General features: G+C 35.7%; 2 protein-coding genes across 3 annotated transcripts; both read right to left on the bottom strand.

The window, feature by feature from the left end:
- Window positions 1–8,024: 8,024 nt before the first annotated feature.
- chrdl2 (chordin-like 2) lies at window positions 8,025–18,570 on the bottom strand. 2 transcript variants are annotated; one of them, XM_024266422.2, is made up of 11 exons: window positions 18,228–18,570; window positions 17,924–18,039; window positions 17,759–17,852; window positions 17,531–17,676; window positions 15,153–15,246; window positions 13,844–13,905; window positions 13,338–13,509; window positions 13,055–13,243; window positions 12,787–12,960; window positions 10,846–10,938; window positions 8,025–10,017 (listed from the first exon to the last, which is right to left on the bottom strand). In XM_024266422.2, the coding sequence occupies exons 1-11, from the start codon at window positions 18,292–18,294 to the stop codon at window positions 9,884–9,886; spliced, it is 1,341 nt and encodes a 446-aa protein (XP_024122190.1). In that variant the 5' UTR covers window positions 18,295–18,570; the 3' UTR covers window positions 8,025–9,883. The 2 variants fall into 2 exon arrangements, with proteins under 2 accessions (XP_024122190.1, XP_024122191.1); XM_024266423.2 differs by having other exon boundaries at window positions 17,924–18,036.
- A 1,905-nt stretch (window positions 18,571–20,475) lies between these two features.
- Window positions 20,476–24,490, bottom strand: spag7 (sperm associated antigen 7). Its single transcript, XM_024266424.2, has 7 exons — window positions 24,035–24,490; window positions 23,411–23,478; window positions 23,239–23,327; window positions 23,079–23,163; window positions 22,874–22,963; window positions 21,376–21,532; window positions 20,476–21,301 (listed from the first exon to the last, which is right to left on the bottom strand). The coding sequence occupies exons 1-7, from the start codon at window positions 24,117–24,119 to the stop codon at window positions 21,186–21,188; spliced, it is 690 nt and encodes a 229-aa protein (XP_024122192.1). The 5' UTR covers window positions 24,120–24,490; the 3' UTR covers window positions 20,476–21,185.
- Window positions 24,491–24,885: the final 395 nt, after the last annotated feature.

Genomic DNA, 24,885 nt, shown 5'->3' with positions numbered 1-24,885 from the left:
TAATTTCTGGCTGATAATACAATTCATAGTGAATATCGATTCATTTTGAACGATCCGATTCACTGATCTAAAATCAATCCAAGACATCTTTAGCCAAAAATTCAACCAGTGTGACTCAGAGATAAATACCTTGTACTGAACAGTTCAGGTAAAGTTCTCCAGATTCCTGGTGTTTCTTACAAGATAATCAAATACATGTACAAACAAACAAGTGAACAAGAGTTAATGGCAAATCCCTTCAGATTTTAGTTTCATAAAGTTAGTATAATATAGTAATATAAAGTAAATTATAGCAGTATAATATAGTAGTTAAATATATTACTAAAATACAGTATAATGTAAAATATAGTATAATATGGTAGTATATATTATATTATAGTAGTAAAATATAATCTATTAAAGTAGTAAAGTATGGTCGTCAAATATAATATAAAATAGTAGTATATACTATATTATAGTAGTATTGTATTGTAGAAAAATATATTATGATATAATGGTATATTGTATATTATAGCAGCATAATATAATAGTAAAAAATAATATAACAGAAGTATACGGTATGTTATAGTGCCATTATATAGTAATATACAGTAAAATATAGTGGTACAATTTAGTAGTACATAGTATATTATAGCAGTATAATAAAGTAGCATATACTGCATCATAGTAGTATGATAAAGTAGTACAATATACTAGGATATTATTGTAGTATAATAAAGTAGTATATACTATATCACAGTAATATAATGTAGTAGTAAAATATAGTATTTAGTGAAATATAGTATCATATAGAAGTATATAATATATTAAAATAATATAATATAGTAATATATATATCATAGTAGCATAATACCGAAGTAAAATATAGTAGTATATACCTTATCATAGTAGTATGATAAAGTAGTAAAATATAGTAGTACATGGTATATTATAGTAGTATATACTATATCACAGTAATATAATGTACTAGTAAAATATAGTATATAGTAAAATATAGTATCATATAGAAGTATATAAAATATTAGAGTAATATAATATAGTAGTATATACTATATCACAGTGGTATAATGTAGTAGTAAAATATAGTATTATATGGAAGTATATAGTATGTCAGCAGTATAATATAGTAGTAAAATAAAGTTTAATAGTAAAATGTAGTATAACATAGTAGTATATAGTGTGTTATAGTACCATAATATAGTAGTAAAATATAGCAGTATAATGTAGTATAGAGTAAAATTAATTTCCCTTACCTCAATCCAAATGGTATTTTCCAATATTAATAATAATAAATGTATTTCATTTTGAAATGATTTTTAATCGGTATAGACCGATTCCATTAACAACTTGCCTCAAACAGATCCATCTGGTTGAATTAAAGGAATATAAATGTATCAATTAAGTCGATTAATCGTTGCACCTCGATTTTTAAATAAGGAAAGATTAAAAGCAAAAAAGGGAGTTAGACCAACTGATGGTGTTCTTGCATGAAACATCCTCTTTGGACGGTTACCTATCCCCAAACTCCTACCAGGTGAGATCCTTTTCTCCGTTTCCTGGATGATGATCGTCCAGCTGCTAAATTCAACATACTATCTGACATCGCTTCACAGCCTTGTGATAACTCTGACTTAAAGTTAAAACATTTTAAAAGCCAAAGGAATTTTGATTTCCTTTTGTTTGTGGTGCAAACAAGTCAGGTCTTCTTCACTCCAATGTAACAAAAAAAATAAATAAATAAATAAAAATCTGTGATGTTCCCTGCAAACTGACAGACGTTCTACAAACACTAAGATTCCTTTGGAAAAGTCCAGTCCTCGAGGGCCGGTGTCCGACATGTTTTCCAACCAAGCTCCCACTGAAGCTCCTTATTGGCCAAACACACCTGATCCAGGTAATCAGCAGCAGATGAGGCTGGATTCTGGAAAACCAGCAGGAGGCCAAGAATTTGACAGCCCTGCTTTAGAAGGCCAGTCTGTTTCTTCCTTTTTTGTTTGCTGACCTCTTGTGTACCTGTGGATCTCCACCTCCTTTCCATGAAATTTTGTTCAAAATTAGCAGATAAAATGAGAAGCTACAAATTATTGATATCAGTCAAATATAAAGCGTAATAAATTGAAAAACAAGATGCCAAAATTGTTAAAAAAAAGTAAACTTTTTTATCTATTTTTGTGAAAATTAATAGTAATAAAGTTATTTATTTTTTATATTATCCTTACTGAAATTCTGAAATATTGCGCAGACTGTCATGGTGTGTACAAAACCAGTGTGTTCGTGAGACTATCGAATCATCCATTTCAGTTTGATTTCTGGTTCACATTAGTGAAAATCTCTACTTTGTTCTTCTGAAATGATTCACAGCTTATCGACTCAAACTGCACCAGCACATGACTTGAGGGTTTGAGCCGCAGTTTTTCCTCCATTTCTGATCCAGTTTCGTCTTTCCTTGTTCCTCCTCTGTTTAATTTCATGGCCCCGCCGGTCATATGATTTCCATTATTTGTCTTTGGAGCAGCTTACAGATGTGGTATGCACACTCGGCCTCTTGGAGACGAGTCAGTAGGCATTCTGCAGAGACATTGTAAATATTCAGTTAAGTATACAATAAATAAATGCTGACAGATGCTAATTCCTCAACAAAATTTGTCACCAGGATGCAGCTTGTCATTGTAAACCTTGTCTTCCATCACAGTTTAATTTATTTTGCAGCAAAAGCATAGATGCAGTGAATATTTATTTGAACTATTGCACAAATTGTGAATTTACTGCTGAAACCCTGAGGAGCGCAGGAACTGATTGATGCTGTGAGGCAAACACCTATCCTGCACTGAGTGTCTGTTTGGCATCTCTCCATCTTCGGTGCAACATTTGACGGGTAATGAGGAGAACGTGCCAAATGGCAGAAACTCTACAGCAGAAATACTGTTTTCCAGCCCACTGGAGTTCAGCTCGGCTCAGCGGAGCCCGTCTGTCTGATCGCCATATCTCACTGCACTGGACACCACAAGTGTGAAATATTCTTGATTCTAAAAGTGTTCAAAGTTGATCTATCATTTTTCCTACCGCACTTCCCAGTCTGGAGGGCACCAGAAAGATGTTCAGCATCAACTTCTTCTTCTTCTTCCCAGACCAGAATGCTGCTGCAAAGTTTGTATCGAGGAGCCAATTGAGAGCACTTCAAACTCAAGAACCACTTTTTTATACGTTGGATTTCTCTGATGCTTTACAGGACGAATGTAAATGGGAAATGATAACTCTCACTAGAGCACGCTCTTTTCCAAGCACAGCAGGAGGATTCACTGATCTCATCACGACTTCCACCACATATAATGATAACAAGATGTGGAAGGGTAAAATGATTGCACTGAGCGCTCCCAGCGTCTGCTTATGTGCTTATTTGGAGATATGATGCTGCTGCCAGTTTCCGTTTGTGTGAATAAATCAATTCATTTTGGCCAAAATAGTGACAGCAAACCTTTACAGGCCCACTCTGATGAAAATTGGTATTTTACCACAAGTATTTTATGATGATGAAAGACTTATATAAAGAAAATTAAGATTAAAACTTAATTTCTGAGTATTTATTTATTTAAATTGTTGGAAAAAAAAGAGCCATTTGAAAAAGCTTGTGAGTGCGAGCCAAGAGGACGTGGTGGCAGACAAGATGGCGACTGAAAATCATTAGCTGGAAACAGAGATTTTAGAGTTGTAGCCATTTGGAAAAATAATGTTTTTAAGTGTTCGGGATTAGCTTAAAATGTGTCAAAAGACAATAAACACTTTATTAAAGGATATTAACACAAGTGTTTAGATTTGTTCACAGCTTTAGTTGGAGTTGGACTTTAAAAAGCAAAATTACTTCAAATACACTAAATAAATTCAGTATATTATCTTGGGTGATCACAAAAGGTCAAAATCAAAGCACAATCCCAGACTTTTGATCCAAATTGAACAACAAAAAACTCTGAATTTAGAACTCAATTTTGTACAGAACCTAAACCTCATAAAAAATACCAACAAAAAATATTTATTTTAAGAAATAGCTGAGCAAAAGTATGCAAAATGCACATTTAATAGTGTTAAACAGGAGAGAGGTGCCTGTAGGAACATCTGCGTTCTAATGAAGTGAAAACTGATTTGAGGAATCACTCTAATGGTGGGGATTTCGTGTCCACACATGACTGCAATTTATTTCCCTTCAAATTGGGAAAGTTATTTACTTTAATAACCACTAAGCCTGTTTTTACTTGACTTTGAAGGGCAAATAGGACTTAATCCTTGTTTTGTTTTTATTGGACACTTCCTTTCATTAACGTGAACACAAAGAGGCTCACTTATTGTTTTTTTTTTTTTCTCCCATAACCTCCACGAACAAAAAACAGAGAAAAACGGTGAGGTGAGTTATTGACTGAAAACACATTTTTATCCAATGCTTTGGGTGATCTAACAAAATCTGGCAGGAGAGCGGAAAATTCCGTCCAAAAAGCAAAAAAAAAAAAAAATACAAAGGACACGGTGAAGAAAGGCACCAGCGGTCTGTGTCTTCTGAAGACAGCTCTGTGTTTACACGTCTATATTCTCTTTCCTGTGAGTATGAGCAAGGCCCGGTTTCACATCTGGAGCAGTCATCACAGCAATCAGGGGCTCTGGTGTTTGGGTAAGACCTGCTTGACTCTCAAATTGAGGGCCAACAGTTACGTTTAGCGAAGAACCCTGTGGAGACTCGGACACCAGATTTGGCTCGGGGAGACGAGGCCTGAATACCTCCTAAACACTCCTCATTACTCAACTGCCAAATGAGTTCACTGCAGACTGGACCTATTCATTATTTCCTTTGATGGACAATTGAACTGTAACACACTTATCGTGTAATCCTGGACGGACTTCAAATGCTCCATCTGACATCTGAAAAGAGCTGGTTGTTAATTACAGATTAAAACCGTGAAGCGCTCCTTTTCATACCTCGGGAAGAAAAAACCTTACAGTCATTAAAAAAAAAAAAAAAAAAGTTTTTGACGTTTAGCCATTCCAGTTAAGAGGATGTAACCAACATGTTCATGACATGTACCCTGCCGTCATCCGAGCCAAAGCGCCAAAGTTCAGCTGAAATAATCAGGACCAACCTAATTAATGAGGGGGCAAAGGTGTCATAAAAACAGACCTCTTGATAGATTTCGGAAGTATTTCGATGAAGTGTAAACTTGGAGGGTCTTGCTGAGCACCTTAATCAGCTATGAAAGCAAACATATCTATCAGCTTTGATTAACTTAACACACTTTGGCTCTCCTTGAATCAAAGGAGTGCCTGATTGATTTGAAATGCTTGAGTTCCTCAAAAACACTGCAAGGATTTTGCCTTTCTTTTTAACTTGTGCAAACTTGCAAAGATTTTATCTCTACATAACCAATTTTATGATGCATGCACATGAATTTAAAATGTTCAAGTTTGAATAAAATAATTTTGGTTCAATCGAAGACATGCATGACCTCCAGTGCAGAACGTTCTCTTTCTTCTCGCTGAATCGCTTATTATTGGGCAGCAAGGTGAAGTGCAAATACACAGAGAGCTGACCGACTGTTTGATTTATACCAACTGACTGCCCCCAGCTGTTCCAATCGCCACAGCCAAGACAAAGCATGCATAGCTGAATTAGCCCACGGGACAAATTCAAACTTCTAAAAAAAAAAAAAAAAAAAAACAGTACTGGTTTTGATCTTAGAGCAAGCTTTTCTTTTTAAAGAAACTACATATTTTCGTGACAAGAAATGGGGTTTTTAAAAAATGAAACTTCTGTGGGTGTGCGGAGGGAGGGGGGGCAGTCTAAGAGGACAGACTGTAATAAACGGTCAGCTTCAAAGATAAACATTAAAATATACTGAGCTTTTGTTAAAGGAGAAGGTATTTATTTATTTTTTGAAAAACTTTATTGACGTTGACACTGAGATGGACCCAAAGTGTGAAAGACACACAAAGAAAGGGTCCCTGTCCAAAGGGATGGAGAGAGAGAAGAGAGGAGTCTTCTTCTGGTTCGCCCACGCAGCCGACCAAACCTGCAGCTGCAGGCTAACAGAGTCCTGGGAACCACACTGATAATGGACACTTTTGATCAGGCAGGCAGATGAACACCTCCCAGTGCTGCTGAGAAAAGTGAAAGCTGCCATTGATATTCAGACTTTGCTTTAGTTTTGCAATAAAAAAAGGTGCTTAGTCTCAGAAAAAAGTCTCATGTGAGGTTGTTAACACTTTAACGTCGCCAGTGACACATGAAAAACACGCTCTTAGACAGACCATAAATTTTTGACGTGAATCAGGTGATTCTGATGCAAAGAAAAGCAGCTTTTCCTTTCAGCTTTGCACCAACAGGCAACACATTACAGACATAAAGTGTTGCATAACAGTGTAAGCCTGCTTTTTACTGTGATAGAAATAGCAAACATTTTTTTTTCTTTGTGTTTTTCACATGTTATTGTAGCATTTATCTCATAATGGAGGACATGTGTAAAATAATTTAGGAATAAATATGCTTTTCTGAGTATTTTTTTTATTCAAATTGCATTGGATGAGGCGCAGGTAAAGACAGCAGCTTTAAAAGCAGGTTTAAAAAATGGATGAATTAATTACCTTGTTAATTTTGGTTCACACATGATAAAAAATAAACATTTTATTTTCTCTGATATTCTTCACAGTAATTTAAGCCTTAGTCACATGCACTCATACTGTGGGATTTTGGATAGTCTTAGCAGATGAGGGCATCTCAAGGGGAGTCCTGCAGTTCCCTTGAGACTCTTACTGCCAAAATAGAACGTCAGATTGTTGTGCACATAAAAGATGTGCACAAACATTTTTACTGACAATGACTGATCTGTCACCTGTGTGCCTCGTACAGGTTTTCTCCGAGAGTCTGTATCCACCTGTAAGAACTAAGGCGTTTAAGATAGTTATTTTCTTTATTCTATGACTTGATGCTACACTAAATCCTGGTCTTTGTTGAGTTTCAGCAGAGCTGAATGTTGTGGTGCGTGGTCTACAGGGTCCAGAGGACCTTTCTAAGAACCCATGAATTTAATGAGGGTTAATTCATCTGTAATTTTGCTTGTTTTTATATGAAACATAAACATAAAGAGTCAAATAGGACAAAGAACAGGAATATAAAGTGATCCTGTCCCATCACCTTTCTGCAGCTTAAGTATAAGGGGTTCAAAATACACCAACAAGTTCTCTGATATCAGGCTTAAATATAAAACAGGAAGAAGTGGGAGACAAACCATAGCACGTCTGTAGAGGACTGAAGTGACCGACTGTGAGTGAGGGTTTCAAACGGGCTGTGGATTTTGCTCAACTTCTGCTTTTGATTTCCGTGCGGTCAATAACATTTCATCTCCTACGGGAATACAGCTTTTCTGGGCTTCCAGAGATTCGCTTAATATAGGCCTTCAGGCGATGCCGTGCTGCAGGTTTTCAGAAGAACAAAACTTCTTTGAACATCCAGACTGTCTGAAGCACAGATACAGTACCTGTCCAGTGTTGTGACTGGATCTGACAGAACGGATAGAAACAAACGTAAAAGAAGCTTAACTTTTGAGTGTGAATGGCTGTTTTTAAAGTGTTATTCATATTGCTGACAGACCCGCTGGTAAATACTGGGGCAGCAGTTCTGCAGACAGCCTGACCAAGAATAATTCAAACAGTGAATAGCCTATGTTTAATAAAGTCCAAACAAGCTGGATAGAGGGAACAGGAGACCTCCACTCGGTATAGACTGCTGGACGGGTGAAAGATTGGCAGATTTATGTACCAATACACTAATTACACAAATTCTACTTGATTAGTGAACTGCTAATATGCAATTCTTTAGTGATTTATGTGTCAATTATGTAATTTTGAGGTGGTATGTGTGCTGTAGTAGCCATGAATCAAACTATTGTTTACACATTAAGGAGAATGAATATTGTTTGGTTTATTATGGTACTGTTTGTGGTCATATTGAGCAGGTGGATCACAAATTTGTGGGCGGAGACATTTTTTTGTTAACTCACCTGTAAGTTAGAGGGGAGAGAGTGAAACGGGTTGCCACATTTTTGTTGACCCCTTTAGTTGTCGCCTTTTGTCGCTTTTTTTCACTTTTTTTTTTTGCCTTTTACTTTTCCTTAAGCCAGCCCTCCTAAGTTGTTTCAATTACTTTTTTGTCATTAATAAAAGGCTCAAAGCATGACCCAATTCAAGACCATTTGTTCAGTGTGTCGTACAATAACTGGACCCAGCGTCAGTCTCTCAGCGACTTTGGATTTGTGATGCAGTCGCTACATGTGTCATATACTCAGTATAAGTTATCGGTGGTACATACGTGAAAAGTTTGTTAGACGCATGAGGACATACCTGGAACGATCGTGGAAAGCCAGAAATTTGAGCAATTATCTTGTAAAAATCGCGCAAGATAGCGTAAGATTTACGTAAAAAGTCTATATAAAATACGCATAAACTGCGTAATTCTCCAATGAACAAAAATTTGGAACAGCTCAAAACCAATTTCATGTAAAGACCTGTCGGCCAAAACCTTCAAACAAACAGTTAAAAATTAGGATTATCATGCATCTGTTACGAAAGACAAATTTAATGTGGAAAATGCGCAAAATATACATAGTGGGTGTGTGACATGGCCTTGATCAACATGTTGCACTTTTTCATATCCTTCTAAGATTAAGTTAATTATTTATTTAACTTTTAATCATTTTTGTCTAAAATATGGCTATAAATAATGTTTGCATGACATGTTGGATTAACTTCTGTGTTAATTGTTGTACAAAGAGTCCTACAAATATGACACTGACATATCTGCTTGTCTTGTTTCAGTTGTTCCACTATTTGTTGAGACTTGCAAACAAATAAATTCAAGAATTTAATAGTAAGACAAAACAGTTAGTAGTTTATTGTTCTTTAAAATTGTGAATGAAAGCGCACCCAGTTTCACAAAATCATACTGTTTGTGGTGTTTTATGCTTAGTTGTAAAATGTCAGAATTTTAAAAAATAAAAGTTGCAACAACATGGAAAGGTTGGATTATGTTTAATATCAATAGAGGCTGTTTTCTAATAAAAAAAAGTCAGTCTTTACCCTTTATCTTACAGGTTTCTTCATAAAAAAATGCTTACATTCACATAAATGAAACCAGAATGTTTTAAATAAGGTAACAAAACCTCAACATGTATTTACATTTAAGTACATCACATCCGTCAAAAACTTTCTTGACAAATATAGTCTGCTTTTCTCCACTGCAGGAACACACAACTCAGTCTTCACATATAAAACGAGCTTTTACTCCTCAGTCTGAATTATTAGTCAGTTGCCAGGCCGATCCATGACATGAGCATCTTCAAGCCTTACAAGTGGAGTCAACAACCAAAAAAATGGTCACTCATGTCACTAATAATTTACAGCTAAACCTCTAAATGAGAAAACACCAACGAGTTATGAAGAAAAAACCTTTTAACCTTTTAGTTTTTGTCTTTGACATTAAAGGATTTAAAGGAATGAAGGATAAATGTATTGATTGCATGCTGAATGCCCAAAAAGTATGGTGCTTAAGTATGATAATATTGCAAAATGATCAACTTTTTTATGTTTTTTGTTACAGGTCTGAAGGAAACATAAAAATCAACTCAAGCTAATAAGACAAATGATTTTACAGTGGGACATTAAAGGCAAATTGTGGATCAGAATTACTTTTCCCAACAAACTTCCACCACTCTTCTCACGGAACAAACAGAACAGGATAATTCATGAGAGTATGTCAGATAAGTTCCAGTTTGGTATACACAGTCAGAGGAAAACATGTACGGGTTGATTACGCTCGTTATTTTAGCGTCAGGTTTTGTGAGCAGCGACTTTAGGGTGAACACAGGCCCTCAGTTTGCTTGGGATTTAGGAAGGTCAATATTTCCCGGATGCCATCTTCACAAATGGTGGTCTGTGGAGCCTTGCTCAGATTTCCCCCCACCTCCTTAAACTTTTTCCACATCTCTGAAAAAAAAATCAGCAGGAATGAATGCAGAGACTAACACACAAAACACACAAACTAAATCATGTAAAGACAAGTGATAATTATGAGGAGGAACGCTGAGGTTATTTCTCGCTTTGGGATTCAGGAATTCGGTTCTGGTGAGTGTGGATGTTGAGACATTCCCAACTGGATTAGAAAGTTTGGGATCAAACTGTCTATTCCTTTTGCATCACACCATGTGCTTTAGAGGGGTAGAACAAATGGAAGGCGCTCACATTGTGTTCCTTTCTTAAACAACAAAAGTGCCATAAGAAAAACTTTGAAAGAGATTTGCACATTTTTTTAAGATGAGCATTTTGTTATGATGTAAATAAATAAACTAAACAGTCGAAAAGTCAAAATCCAAGTTTGTTATATTTCTAAATATGGCTTTGCAACAAATGTCCCTGATCCTTAAATAATTCAGCTTTACTTTGCTTTTTTTCTGGAAAACATTCTAAACGTTTTGGTGTCAAAAAAAAAAAACAGAGCAGGATTAATATCATCCACATCCACCTGGTGACATTTGTAACTGACTTTAGTATCCTTCTTATTAAAATCAAAACCCTGATTCATTGGATTCATCAATATGCTTACAAAGTGTTATTGTGATCAGCTCCCCTGTGGAATTTTCTACCCGGCAGCAGTGGATGCAGTTTATTTTTCTAGATATAGCTGTAAATGTTGTGTTTGTTCTTGTTCCTTTAAAGACAACTCGACTATCTTGTAGACTTTTCTTCTTCACGTTTATTATTCCACTGTATAAAAATACATCGTGAATTCATTGAAAATCCAAACCATGGACAAACCTTCATCGAGAGTTGTAAGATGTGTATAATTTTCTGGATGGTCCGTGATATCTTTACGTTGAACATCCCCAACCTCCATCATCTGTAAAACACCTGTGGAAATAAAGAATTCTGCTCAGAACCAAGAATCCAGAGAAGTAAGATCAAAGATTCATCTCAACTTTATGTTTTTTTTCTAAGCGTACCAGGAATGAGAGGAGAAGGGAGCATTTTCTGTTTTTTTCTTGTGTTTAACCCTTACACTATCTTATGGGGTCCACGTAAAGAACATGCTAACAAGTCAACTAAACTCTTTATATCACGTTAATTCTTTCGAAACGATTCCACTGACCCCGGCGTAAGACCGAGCGGCGCTTTTTCTTCTGCGTTTCGCTCAGTAGCAAATACTGATACACACCTACAGTGCCCTCTAGTGGTTGCTGCTATTTATTTGTAAACATTATACACAAGTCGCACCCCCGGCAAAACTATGTAAAAAATGTGACTTGTACTCTGAAAAATACAGTACACACCCAAAATAAACATATTTAGAGCATGGTTTCAATTTTTTATGTATATTTCCTTATTTGTGACAACTGTGAGGTTGTAGTTGCCTCTAGATCAGGGGTGTCAAACTCAATCACACAAGGGGCCAAATTCCAAAACATACCTTAAGTCACAGGCCGAACAAGATAAACATTTATTGAACATTCTAATAGGAAATTATTAAAACTTTAACAACGTAACTTTTAACATAATTATGAATTAGATATGTGGCATTACCAACGATAGTGGGAATGCTCTAAGTGGAATTTGGCTGCTGCAGACTCTAGTGCTGTTAGCTGAAGGTACTGAAATTGATAGCTGGAAAAGCTGAAGTTGATAGCCAGCTAAAATATCAACTGAGTACCAAATTAGCCTGAAAACTAAAAAAAAAAAAAAAAAAAACTTACGTTAGCTAAAACAGCAATAGCTAATCTTCAAAATAGCATAAAAAACAAACAAAAAAACTAAATTTGCCAGCTAGCGTGTAAATATTAGCCTTACTCCAAAACAGCCTAAGAGCTTAAAAAAGCCTAAATTAGCCAAAACAGCTAGCATGTAGCTGAAATATTAGCTAATAGTAAAACAGTAAAAGAGCCATTCGGACTAGTTTTCTACTGATCAAAACCTACAAGGAGCCACATAGATTTACTTAGGCTTTAAGAAATTTGGATAATTCATTAACATTTAAAAAAAAATAATAAATATAAATTATTCCTATTTTTTGGCACGATCAAAAGCAAAAATATAAAAAGAAACTACCATCTATCAAAATGTGACTTTTTTTTTCATTTTTACCTTTTAGTAGGTAAAAATGAGTAAAAATAGTAGATAACAAATTAGCCAAAAAGCTAGCTTGTTGATTAATTACTAGCTAAATTCCAAAATAGCCTAACATTCCTCAGTAAACTAAATTACTCAAAAATGTTTGCCTGTTTCTAAAATAGAAACAAAACTCTAAATTAGCCTAAAAATCTCAGTAGATAACAAATTACCCCAAAATTTTACTCATCGCTAAATTTTTAGCTAAACTCCAAATTAGCATAGTCAGTAGAGGCCAAATTAGGTAAAAAAACAAAAAAAAAGCTAACTTGTTGCTTAATTACTAGCTAAACTCCAAAAATAGCCTAAAATTTATTAGTAAACTAAATTACAAAAATTAAAAAACGTACTATTTTATTATTTTTCTTCAGCCAAAGAGCCATCATGGAGAGATAAAAGAACCACATGTGGCTCTAGAGCTGCAGACCCCTGCTCTAGATCATGTGTTTTGCTAGCTAGATTTAAAAAAAAATCTAGTCTATGTTTATGGTCCAAAAGACATCAATTGCCCATTTATATTCGACCCACTTTCTGCTTCCTTTTTACCCTTAAAATTATTACCCTTAAAGATATGTTTGTAAGGAGGTGTTCCGGTACCTTCTACCGTGTTCCACACCTGCACTTCAACCTCAGCGGTACTTTGCCTTTCCACAGCAATGATCCGGACTGTGTTTGGTGAATCAGCTTTCGGAGATGACTCTACTCTATACACCAGGAGCTTATTTTTATATCCAACGTGGCACTGGGTCTGGTTACTTTCAGTTTTACTCTCTGCAGAAAAGAAAAAAACAAAACAGTAGAAGCCAGTTATTTCATCTTTACACACTTAAGGTACTTGGAGCTCATCTGGTCTCTGTCTGACTACCTGGACATGTCTTGCAGCATTTTCCTGCAGATTTGATGGGATGCCGGCATGGGTACTGGCTGGGACACGTGATGCGTTTACAGTCCTGGAGACCATCAATGCAAGTACACAGGATGCATTCCAGAACCTTCCCCAAAACTGGATGCCACATGTCTCCATGAGAGTACGTCTTGCCATTGTATAAACACACTAGGAGAAATGAGAAACATCTGAGCAGAGTGGAAACAATTGTAAAGCTCCAAAACGTCTTAACACCTATGTGTTTAGGTGCAGCCTAACTGACCTCTTTGGTGTTTCCGTTGCATCAAAATCTTCACTGTGGTCTCCGAAGCCCCTTTCAGATTGAGTTTACTGAGGCTCAGACCCCTCAAGGGAGGGGCCTTGACCCTGGGGGTCGTGGCTCGATCAGGACGCAGTCTGCTCTGGTCTCCAGGACACTGGTCCACCGAATGCCTCTGTCGGTGTAATGAAAAGCAGTTAGCATCTTTTATTGGCTGCATTCACTTTTCTGTGTTCTAGCTTAAGGAGCTTTACTTCACGCACTAAATCATAAAAGCTCACAGTCTGGCTACAGATTTCTGAAACATAACAGATTTTTCCACAATCTCAGAATAGAACTAGACAGAAACCAAAGGTGGTTGTTGGTGAGGCAAAAGTTCTGAGAATCTCCAGGAAGATTTTCAAGCTGATGTTTTGAATATTTAATTCAAACGATCACTGGAAAAAAGAGGGTTTTTCAAACCATCTATAGTGTGCAAATAATATATGAGAAAAAAAACAGGAACATACAACGCCTCTGTTCAGCTGCTGGTTTCCATCCTCTGTTGATGACGAGCCGCCAGCACCATGATCTGTGAGAAAAGCAAGAGTGAAGATGGTTTCTGTGTAACTGACAACCTGAAACTCTTAGGCTACGTCCGAACTCCTTTCCTACGCACTATATAGGACACTAGAAATTTCCCAGAAGTCTTGAGTCGCGATGCTCACTACATTAGCAAATATAGACCACAAAAAGAGCCTGTTTAAGTGTATTTTTTCAACAAACCATCCACATTTACATCATCACAACACAATGGATTCATTAATAGACGTCGAGAAATGTTCGCATTGATTCAATTTTTACTTTGTGAAATTGTTGACTTAATACCAAGCGTTTGAAAAACAAAAGTAAAGTAGTGAGCATGTGTCCGAATTGCTTTTAAAATCCAGGCCACTATAGAGTCCCGCACTATTTAGTTTTTAGTAGTTAGAGATTCAGGTGGGAATTCAGACATAGCCATAGATGTTACAAAAAGATCAATTAAAGTGCATTTCAAGTTATAATCAGTCATTTTGCTTAAAGTTCCAACTTTATCATATTTTGATTTATTTTAAAAGCATTTCCAGTGGTCTTTTAATTAAGATTAGGCTGTTTTTTATGAATAAATCAATTTCTTATTTGTAATACCACTTCTAAAAGAAGGAGCAATTGAAGTGTTGAACACAAAGTCGAATAAAATTACGAAACAATAAAATGCCATTAAAGATGTAATAAAAATAAAAGCAATTGAACAGTAAAAGTTATCAAGCTGGTCTACTAGATCTGCTCACTGGAGTTTAAAACCTGAGTAAAAAGACGAGTTTTTACTCAGAGCACGAGCATAACCTGAACACAGACACTATTGTGAAGTGAGGGCAGCAGATCATTTACCAGCTGAGAAAGTTGGACTCTTTTAATGTAAATCAAACCATTCTTAGTCATTTTTTTTTTTACATTTTTGTTCATTTGCTGGTTTTGTTGTCTGTCTCTGAAGGACAAAAACAAACTGCAGGGAATTGTCAAACCGTGCTCTAAAATAATCAGAGTTAGACTGAGGGATCTTCACTCTCTGTGGAAGGAAGAGGTGCTGAAGAAAGCCAAGAGCATCCTGGGATGCTCAGAAATCCCTTCTGAGTATAAATGTCTTTATTTATGTCCTCCATCAAGAGAAAAGTGCCACAAGAACATGTTGAAACACCGTTTTCATCAGAGTGGGTTCTAAATTCTCTCAAAAGATGAACACTGCAGGTTGGAAACAGAGTATTACCTGTTTTTTTATGACCTGAGGAATCTGATTACCTTTGCATACCAAACAGCAGGTGTCTGTCAATGAAACCGGCGAGGAACAGGTGACAGGCTGGCAGGTTTTCAAAGCACAGAAGATATTTCCGTTCTGTGAAATAAAAAAAAAGCCACAGAGTTCACATACTGAAGAAAATTATTTCAATTCAGTTTTATACAAAACAAAAATCCTGACTATTTCTAGATGATAAAGACATGAACTGCATTCAACTAACAGATTTCTAGAAAAAAATATTTAGTTATCTGCAGTAGAGTGCATTATTTGTCATGTTTTCTGCAAAGCAATGTTTCCTTTTAGATTTATGGTCTTTCCCATCAGGCGGTCTTGTAAAAAAACAAGTTTTTGAGTTTAGTTTTGGCTCTTTGCCTGCTTTTCTCTGCTGATTATACCTAAACATGAGCCAGAGCACCAAACAAAAACAAGAGTTTTTCACCGCTCTAAAAAAGAAGGAATGTAACAACGCACGTCTCATTTTACTGCATAGCTACACAGCAGATGTTCTTCATATGCATGTGACCAACTAACCTGTGAAAACTTCACGAGCGCATTGAAAGACACTGTTAAACCGAGCAGTCCTCCTGAGCTGCAGCTTGTGGAAATGCCAGTCTTTGTGTGCTTATTATGTTTATGCGGTAAAACCTTTTAGAGGGAATAAAAACACATTTCCTAAAACTGTAACAGACGTGATGCTGTTTAGCTCTTTTCTTGGAAAGCAGGCTGGGACTCAAACTTTCATTGACTCTCTTCATCCTGTTTTATATTTGCTTTTTAAAATATTTTTAAAAAGTTATGGTGAGGATCGCAAACCTGACTTTTTTTTATTGTTTTATTTTTCATAAGTAATGTCTTTTTTTAAATATTTGATACATTTCTGTCTAAACCCGAGATCTGAAACTTGAGGCCCCAGAGTCACATGTGGCTCTTTTATGCCTTCATTGTGACTCTCTGGTTAAAAATGAAATATATTTTTTAATTGTAAAAAGTTATTGCAAAGTAAAAAGTTTGTAATGAAGTAAAAAAAAGTACAGTAAACTAACTCAAACTTCTTTCAACTCGTTTACAAACAGTTAAGGAATTATCACTCCCCTAGGATCCTGACTACAGTACCCATAATGCTCCAAAAAACCATCAAGTGATTCGGCTTTGTATCCCACCGAAGTCAATTTTAACATTTTTGAGCTCTGTGTACCACAGGAATCATAAGCAAAACCAGAATTGATAGATGCACTGGTTTATAAAGGGGATTCCAGGGTTTAAAGTCCTGCTTATGGTCCCAAAAAACACCTCACTAACTCTGATTTAATGTTTGTTAGTGAAGTTTACGATTTAAATTGCATCTTTTGATTTTGTTTAATCTTGATTATCCGTTGAAAGTAATAAAATGCCAATATATATATATATATATATATATATATATATATATATATATATATATATATATAGATATAACGTAAACGCAAACAAGTTGATTGAAAAGTTGATCCTGAAGTTGATCCATCCGGACTGTTGTATTTTTGTTTTTAACTATTGTAACAACTCCAAACGTACTCCATGGAGCTTAAAATTATGCTATAGGTTTTAGATTTATTGTTTTTTTATTTGTTTATTTGACAGGGATCTTGCACATTGCACTATTTATAGTCTCTGGACATGTGGCTAATAGTCTCCCTAAAAAACATGTGAAATTAACAAGAAAAATAAATTTGATACTTAGAGTATATATCAACATTGTACACATATATAGATGTAAATGGGCAATACAAAACAATATTTAAAGATACTTGTTTTAACATGAACCCTATTTTGATTTTTTTTGGTTAATGTTTTTGTATTAACATTTCTAGAAGTATTTATTTGTGTGCTGTTACACATTTTAAAGACTTTGATTTTAATTTTTTTAATGTGCTTTATGAATGTTTACTTGTTTCAAATGACTGAAGCAGTGTTTAGGGGGGATGTGAGAAAATGATAAAGTTTGGTTTGTAAAATACACTTTTTTAAAAGAAAACTTTGGTAACACTATAATAAGATTCCTTAACAAGCTTTATTAACACATTAACAAACATTATTAATGTGTTTATAGGGTGTTATAAGACATTTATTAACACAATAAGCCGAATAAGGTTAATTAACATACTTAGTAAGAATTGTTAACATCTACAGTGAAACTATTCTACAAAGGCTGTATTAATAAACTTCTTTCAAGCTTAACTAATGTACTAACGATCTTTGTCAACATTATGTTTAGTGTTTTGCAGCACCTCATTTAAGTGTTACTTAAAACTTTTTTGATATTCTACAATACTGCGCTAAAAACACAACAACATAAAAGAAAAACGTGGTCAGACGACCAGTATAAGGGGATGTAACTCACGGAGCATGTGCACATTACGCACTGATTGCTTTGCCTGGATGGGAAGAGGTCATGTTTGGAGAAAGTCTCTCCTGACTGGTAAATGCTTCCGTTGTACCTGCAGGATTTCGCCGATGCCCTCAGGCCTGCGGGGACTCGCGGCTCGTCTAAACAGACATAAAAACGACGTTGACTTGCAGCGGACTCGAGGGTCACTCCTGTGCGTAAAAGCTGCCGGAGCGCGCGTACCTGTGCATCTGGGACAGCAGCGCTGAGGCTCGGTCACCGGGTGTTCACACGACAGGGCGGGACACTTGAGCGTGCTGCACTTCACATGACCTGTCTAAGAGAGAGGCCGCATCAGTGGATCGGCTCGACTGAAACGGCCCCTCCGCGTGTTTACGTTGGAGATACCTCTGCGCAGACGCAGCGCACGCAGAACATGAAGCCAAAAGGCTCCAGGTAAGGATGCCAGCTGTCTCCATAGCTGTACGTCTTGTCTTTGAAAGTACAAACCACCCCAGAACCTGCTTAAAATAAAAACAAGTTTTTAAGAGATAATTTAATCAAAATAAGATTGGATAAAGATGGATACAACTTTAAAAGAAGGCCAGGAAAGACGCACGGAGCGCATCACAGGGCTGAGTTTGCGCGTTCAAGTCTTCTTTTTTTCCTGAGTTAGATGAGGACAGAAAAGCTCTGGTCGTTCTGCTCTTACCTTTTCGTGGTCTTTGCTCTGCAGCTGCGGACCAGATGATGAAAAGGAAGAAAAACGTGGACTTCATGTTGTTACATGTGAGTGAGGAAGTCCGCCGCGCGCGATAAATATGAGCTTCTGCTGCACAGAGACTACAGGAGGGTGAAAAGTAAGAGTAAAAAAAAAAGAAAAAAGAAAGAAAAAAAATCAAATATTTAGTGTGATGTAAAGCTATAGCGCCCTCTTCAGGGTACAAGTTAAGGAGCTTTCAAAATCTGAAAACTTGTATTTATTCTTGTGGCCTAAAATTAAATCAGTTGAAGAGTCAAAATTACAAATTCAAATGACTTTACTCAGCGACATAGAATAGAATATAATAGAATAGAATAGAATAGAATAGAATAGAATAGAATAGAATAGAATAGAATAGAATAGAATAGAATAGAATAGAATAGAATTAACTTTAAGGCCAACATGTTTGGGTTTTTTTAAGATGCAAAAGAAATGCATTTTTATCTTGTTTTTTTTCCCAAACTACTCTTTATCTCTAACTATTATATATTATAAACACCAAATAAAAATAGAAAATAAAGTTTACTTTTCGAAAAAGAATAACAAATCCGGGGATGTACGCAGTGGTTGGTCTTCTTCATGGCAAGAAGGTCCCCGGTTCAATTCCCAGCAATGAATGATCAGGCATAATTGTAGGGGGTCAGAAGGTCTTGCAGGTGGAGGTTTTATGAAGATTTTTTTTTTTTAAATTATGTAATGAAAACTGATCCATTTAAGTCTGCCTTGGAAACTGTTGTAATCTAAATATGCAATAGAATTATCAAATGTAACTTTATTTATAAAGTACTATTCAAACAAAAACGACACAAAGTGTTTTTTTCGGGAAAAAAAATACACTTGATGCCCTAAACTCCCAACCGCCACATAATGAAACATAAAATGATGGTACTAACAGGAATGTAAATCTGGCTTATACACGGTTTTTCATTAAGGTTGTGAACTTTTCCATTTTATATTATTTACATCTGAATGGATGCTCAACAAATTGATAAAAGATTCAACAAACTTTGTGGCAATACAATCCAGTTCAATTCTTTTACCTACAGGGATACAATCTAGATTTTTATTATTATTTTGGCATTTGAAGCTTTAATTGAAGATTCTCTTAACATTTTTTCGCCTTACCAGTACTTTTATTTTAAGTAGCAAAAACAAATGTCTTTGACACACCAGCTTCAAACATAAAAAATCTGACATTTTGGGGTCTTTTAGACTGTTTTGTTATTTAAAAAAAAGATGTGTCATATTAATTTATTAGGGGAGTGTTTGAAGTGCTGTGATAAAAAAAAAAAACCCCGTTTGGTTTCAACCAGTGGCGGACTTAGCAGTTTGGGGGCCCCAGGCGAACCATATTATGGGGCCCTCTGCAGCATTTGAATTATTTCTTTTTCTTTTTCTTTTTACAGCAAACGACTTCATTGTTGGTCCACTTTTAGACCGCATTAATGTCAAGAGTCCAAATGTTTTAATAAGAAAAACAAACTGAAATGATACTTAAATGGGAAATAAATTAATCTATAGTTTTTACTTAGAAAAAAACAGTTAATTTACTGAATGCACTATTTTATTAACCACCCAGGATCAGGATTTTGCCATTTCAATGGTTTGTAATTTTAATGCCACAATTAAATAATGACTGGCATAAAATGCATTTTTAGACATTTTTATCAAGTGTTCAGTTCCGGGCCCGTAGAGTGTTGGGGTGGTTGCTCACCTTTGCCTGACGGTAAGTCCGCCCCTACCTTCAGACAATTAGAATTGACGCATTTTGGAGAAGTAAGCTTGAGATTGGACATCTTTTTGTTTGCATCACATGTACATAAAAACAAGACAGTAGAAACCAACAGGAAAAAAAATGACCATAAATGGATTATTTACTTCTTAATCAATTTTTTTATACTTGTGTTATCATTTACATGCATATTATTGGGACTTCTGGTTAGAATACAACTGTTACATTAAAAATTGCTAACAGAATAGTGTTTTAAATTGTCAAATATGAATGAAATATTTGTTTCAGAAAATTTATTTTAAAAAATTGCTTTTGTATTTTCAATATCTCTGTTCAAACGCAACCCTGGCTTTATTTAAATGTAAAGGAGCCTGGAGTCATGAAAACATAAAGACGATCATGACACGAATGAATATAACAGACTATATAGCAGTCTCACAAATCATTAAAAAGTAGGACAAAAAGAAAGTTCAACACTCATTTCCATTTATTACACATTTGGGGAAAAACAGTGCAAACTTGTTTTAAAATACACCTCATGGTAAGCATGTTTCTGCTCATCAGCCTGATGTTTCCTGTAAGCTAACGCCTGTTTCTTTTTTACTGCTGATGCAAATCAGTGCAAACTTAAACAGAAAAAAATGACAGATTTCTATGAGTTCAATACATATATTTCAAGATGGGCATCCTCTTGTGACAGATATGACAGGATTAAAGTTTTTTAAAAATTCTAAAACAGGCTGAGAATAAAAATAACAACAAAAAAGCAGTTTGAAGGAACATTTCTTGTTAAAAGAATTTCTCAGCAACATTTTAAAATCAAATCTTAAAAAAAAAGCGCCATCCTTTGCATGTGAAAATGTGACTTTTTTATGTTATACGTCAATAATTTTATTTGTGTTCAAAAATAGCAAAGATAGCCAAAGTCTGTCTTTAAAAAAATGATTTTTTTTCCAATTCTGAACAAGAAAAATAAATACATTGCAACTTGTTCGTTATACTGACATCGTCCATTTCTGCATGATATTGTGTATAATTTGCAGAATGAAACACGTGGATAATAACATCCTCCTAGAGTCTTCCTCACCCGAGCATCCTCATCTGAACAACATGGGATGGATGATGCGCACACAGACAAACAACTGCATTCTCACACAGCAACAAGCAGAGGGGGTTCAAGAGGAGCTGCTCTGCGCTGCTGTGTCGTCCTCTCTCCTCTGCCGCTTCTTTGCTCTAATTTCGTTCATGGCTTCCTCTATGGAGCGAGTGTCGCGTTTGTTGGCCACAGGCACTGAGGACAGAGGATTACCCATGAAGAGGCTGAACCCAGGCGCACTCCTATCGCCTTTTAGAGCATCTACTCACCACAGCCGTAAGACCTGTTGGCCTCCAGCGTGTGCGCTGCGTCTTTAGCGGCCGACGTGCCGATCAGATGGCTGTACTTGTCTCTGTAGTTGGAGTTGGGGCACGCCTGGGACTTCTCTGTCTGAGCGGAGGACGCCTCTTCCAGTGCAGCTTTTTCCTGAATGGAAAATTCAAACTTATTAGGGAAAATTAAACAATAAATACATAAAAGTAGCATTTTTTAAGTCACCATAAAATGGTATAGTGGGATCAAATGTCTCTCTTTTGGATGTGAACAATTCCATTATGTTATTTTCTATAGCTGCTTTCTTAACACACTTGGCTACAGTGGCTGGTGTTTTTTCATAGCTTCAATCATTCATGAAGTAAATTAGAAAGTGTTTCCTCAAAAATGCAGCAAAGTCATTGATTTACAGCCAGATGGATCCTTAAGCACAACTGAAGTCAATCCAGGATTTTCTTTGATAATTTAAACCTTTAAGGGTTTCAAATCTTAACAGAGATGAGTCTTGTGCAATATTGATGAAGCTAAATGCAAGAAAAAGCATCTACAGTGAGAGTGATATCACAAAGGAAGCCATTTTCAGCAACATCCATGTGTTTCATACTCTTTATGATTCTTAACGTCATTAAAATTGTATATAGCTTCTGTTTCCCTAATGAATACGACCTATTCTCAAAATAGATTTAATTGATGACATAGTCTTACTTTTTAACCCCTTCCTCCCTCTTGAATGGATGTAAATATTGACAAGTATTTATTTACTTCAACCACAAGATATTTTTTCTAAAAAGAGGTCAAGTAAAACAGTGTTTAGTCAGCCTTACATAAAGCATTTCAGTCGTGCTTAAGGTTCCACTCCTTGTGATCCATCATAAAAGTGTTCGTTTGTCTTTTAATGATCCTTTTATTGTGTTTATCCCAAATTTAAAAAAAAAAAAAAAGTCTTGTTTTCTAGGACATAGTTTCTGCAGAGCACAGAGTTCATTAAACATTCACCTTTGAGTTGTGGGGAGGACCATTGGTGAGGAGTTGAGCATGAGCTCATTTCCCATCATCCTTTTACATTCTCTCCTGCTAACTTAAAGCCCTTCACACCCCCCAATCAACAAAAATGTTGAGCAATATTGGAGCTATCCAGCCGAACAGTTTTGAGACGGATTCCAGCTCAGAACACAAAAACTAATGGATGTATTTGTCTGCAAGAGGATGCATCAGAATGGACCAGAATTGGGAGTATGCGGTCCGCCAGTTGTAGTTTGTATGTAACAAATACAAGCGTTTTCAAACGACATTTTTTCGTCTGCTCCTGAGTCACAACAATTTGAATAAAGAAATATTCAGAAATGCGGTTTTAATCTTAAATTATATCATACATGTCCTCCATTATGAGAGAAATGCAACAAGGATATGTTAAAAACACATTTTTGTATTGGAGTTGGTCTTTAAATAACCATTTAACTATAACCCTAAACAAAGACACAGATTTAGTTGTACCTTGAGTTTGCGTCGCTGTTCGGCCAGCAGGGGATCCCACTCCTCGCCTTTACGATAAGCTTCCAGCTCTTCATCTGAAGGAGCAAATTCCTACCAACAACACCAGGGGTTAGCAGCAACCAAATTACAGTATCAACAAAATAAAACCTATAATGACACCTTAAACATTTCTTTTTGTTTTGGTTTGACAACAAAGAACTAATACCTTTTTGAAGAGCATGACGTAGCGGCTCTCATCATCCTCACCAAAGGAAAAGGAAGTCAGACCAGCCACTTCTGCAACGTCGTGCCTTTGGGGAAGCCACAGTTTATTTACTCTTTCTTTACCAAAATAAAAGCCTGGTTTATGTTTAATAACAACTTACAATATACTCCTTTCAATCTTCCCCATGGGTTTGTATTTTCTTTTTTGTTGTGAACTATCCTGGATAAAATCTGACACCTCCTTTTCCATCTGGATGTAGAGATAAACAACAGAGATGAGGGAGGTGTAAATCCCACAAACAAACCTAACATGAGCTCTAAATTCAGCCTCACCTTTTTCCTGAACTCAGCTTTCTTCCTTTTCTCCTCTTCCTCCATCTTCTTAAGTCTTGCAGCTTGCTCTTTAGAAAACACATTTTGTTTCACTAGGTTCCTTTTAGACTAATTCGAAATTTTACACAAGAAAATTCACATCTTTCTAGAATTATTGTTAATGAGGACAAAAGAATGAATAAGCAGCTTTTACTGCATATTTAACTGTGCGTTCTTAATAATGCTAAAATGATCAATTATGATCCTATTTATTTATTAAAAACAGTTTTTTATTTTATATTCATGTATAATAGCTTGGACTTGAGTACCTTATTATTTATTTAGTGTTCTTTAAAGCAAAATATCAACAAACAGAAACTAGTGTCCCTCTTCTATTTTTGTATTTGTTTTCCCTCTTTTATGAAAGTACAAATTACTCGGAGAAAATGAAAAATTAGCCTCTTAATTTGTGTGCTTCTCTCAATGATATTTGACATGATTGTTTATATTCCCAACGACGCGCGAGCCTCAAGTGGTCAGGGAAAGACAAACCAGGTCAATTTACATAAAAACAAATACACGAGTCTCCATTAAATATTTCTGGCAGACTTAAAACAGCACCAAGGTCAGGTGTGAGTAAAGTACCTCTGGCCTTCCGCCGGCTTTCTTGGTCGCCGACGGTAGGAGGTTTTTCCATCGAACTTAAGATTGAACCGAGCAGATCCGCCATGGTGGACTAATTACCGGAGGACAGTGGTGCGCATGCGCGGATGAGCCCTGTTTTCTTTGTTTTTCCAAAACTTCGCACTTGTGTAGAAGAGCGCCACAGCGGCAGAAAGCGGTACTGCTACCACATTATCCATCTTCTTTTTTTCGGATTTCTTTCTTTTTTTTTTTTTTTTAAATATTATAGCATAGATATATTATATTTTTAAAACAATTATAGAATCTGTACTGTTAAAATTGAATGAGAACACTCATCAACTACATCCAACTGCATTAGATCTATCAGAGAACTAAGACAAAATTCAACAGGATGTTGATGGAAACTCTTATATACAGTCTATGATGGAAACGTGTTCTACTGAAGCTAAAGTGCGACCAAAAATATCAGAAAAAATACATCACCTTTGAAGAAAGTCACAAAACTTTATCTTATAAACGAATGTTTCTGATTGTCTATGATTCAATACAACTTTGTTCAGGCTTTCTTTTTGTAAATACGACCAATTTTAGGAAGAAAAGAAATGTGACTTTTGGGGGAGAGAAAGCCTAAGTTTTTTTTTGTTTGTTTTTTTTTTTAAAGAGAACCTAGTGCTCAGTGATATGATGCGCTGAAAATTTTCTAAGCCTTAGATTAAAGACTCACTCTAATCATGTTTTTAGTGTTATAATGTGTTCTTGTGGCATTTTTCTGATGAAAGATGTAAAAAATAGGCTAAGAATTTGATTTCTGGATATTTCTTCATTCACATTAATGAGAATCAGGAGCAGAT

This window comes from Oryzias melastigma, linkage group LG14 (assembly GCF_002922805.2).
Source record: "Oryzias melastigma strain HK-1 linkage group LG14, ASM292280v2, whole genome shotgun sequence".
NCBI classification, from domain to species: Eukaryota; Metazoa; Chordata; class Actinopteri; order Beloniformes; family Adrianichthyidae; genus Oryzias; species Oryzias melastigma.
This window is presented reverse-complemented; position numbering and strand designations above follow the sequence as displayed.

Excerpts from the sequence above, each read along its gene's own strand:
- chrdl2 (XM_024266422.2), bottom strand. The coding sequence starts at position 18,294 with ATGAAGTCCACGTTTTTCTTCCTTTTCATCATCTGGTCCGCAGCTGCA. Across the intron at positions 17,677-17,758 it reads CTGCTGTCCCAGATGCACAG|ACGAGCCGCGAGTCCCCGCA; the intron begins GTACGCGCGCTC and ends ATGTCTGTTTAG. Across the intron at positions 13,244-13,337 it reads GCAACGGAAACACCAAAGAG|TGTGTTTATACAATGGCAAG; the intron begins GTCAGTTAGGCT and ends CATTTCTCCTAG.
- spag7 (XM_024266424.2), bottom strand. The coding sequence starts at position 24,119 with ATGGCGGATCTGCTCGGTTCAATCTTAAGTTCGATGGAAAAACCTCCT. Across the intron at positions 23,479-24,034 it reads AAGCCGGCGGAAGGCCAGAG|AGCAAGCTGCAAGACTTAAG; the intron begins GTACTTTACTCA and ends TGTTTTCTAAAG. Across the intron at positions 23,164-23,238 it reads AAGATTGAAAGGAGTATATT|GCACGACGTTGCAGAAGTGG; the intron begins GTAAGTTGTTAT and ends GCTTCCCCAAAG.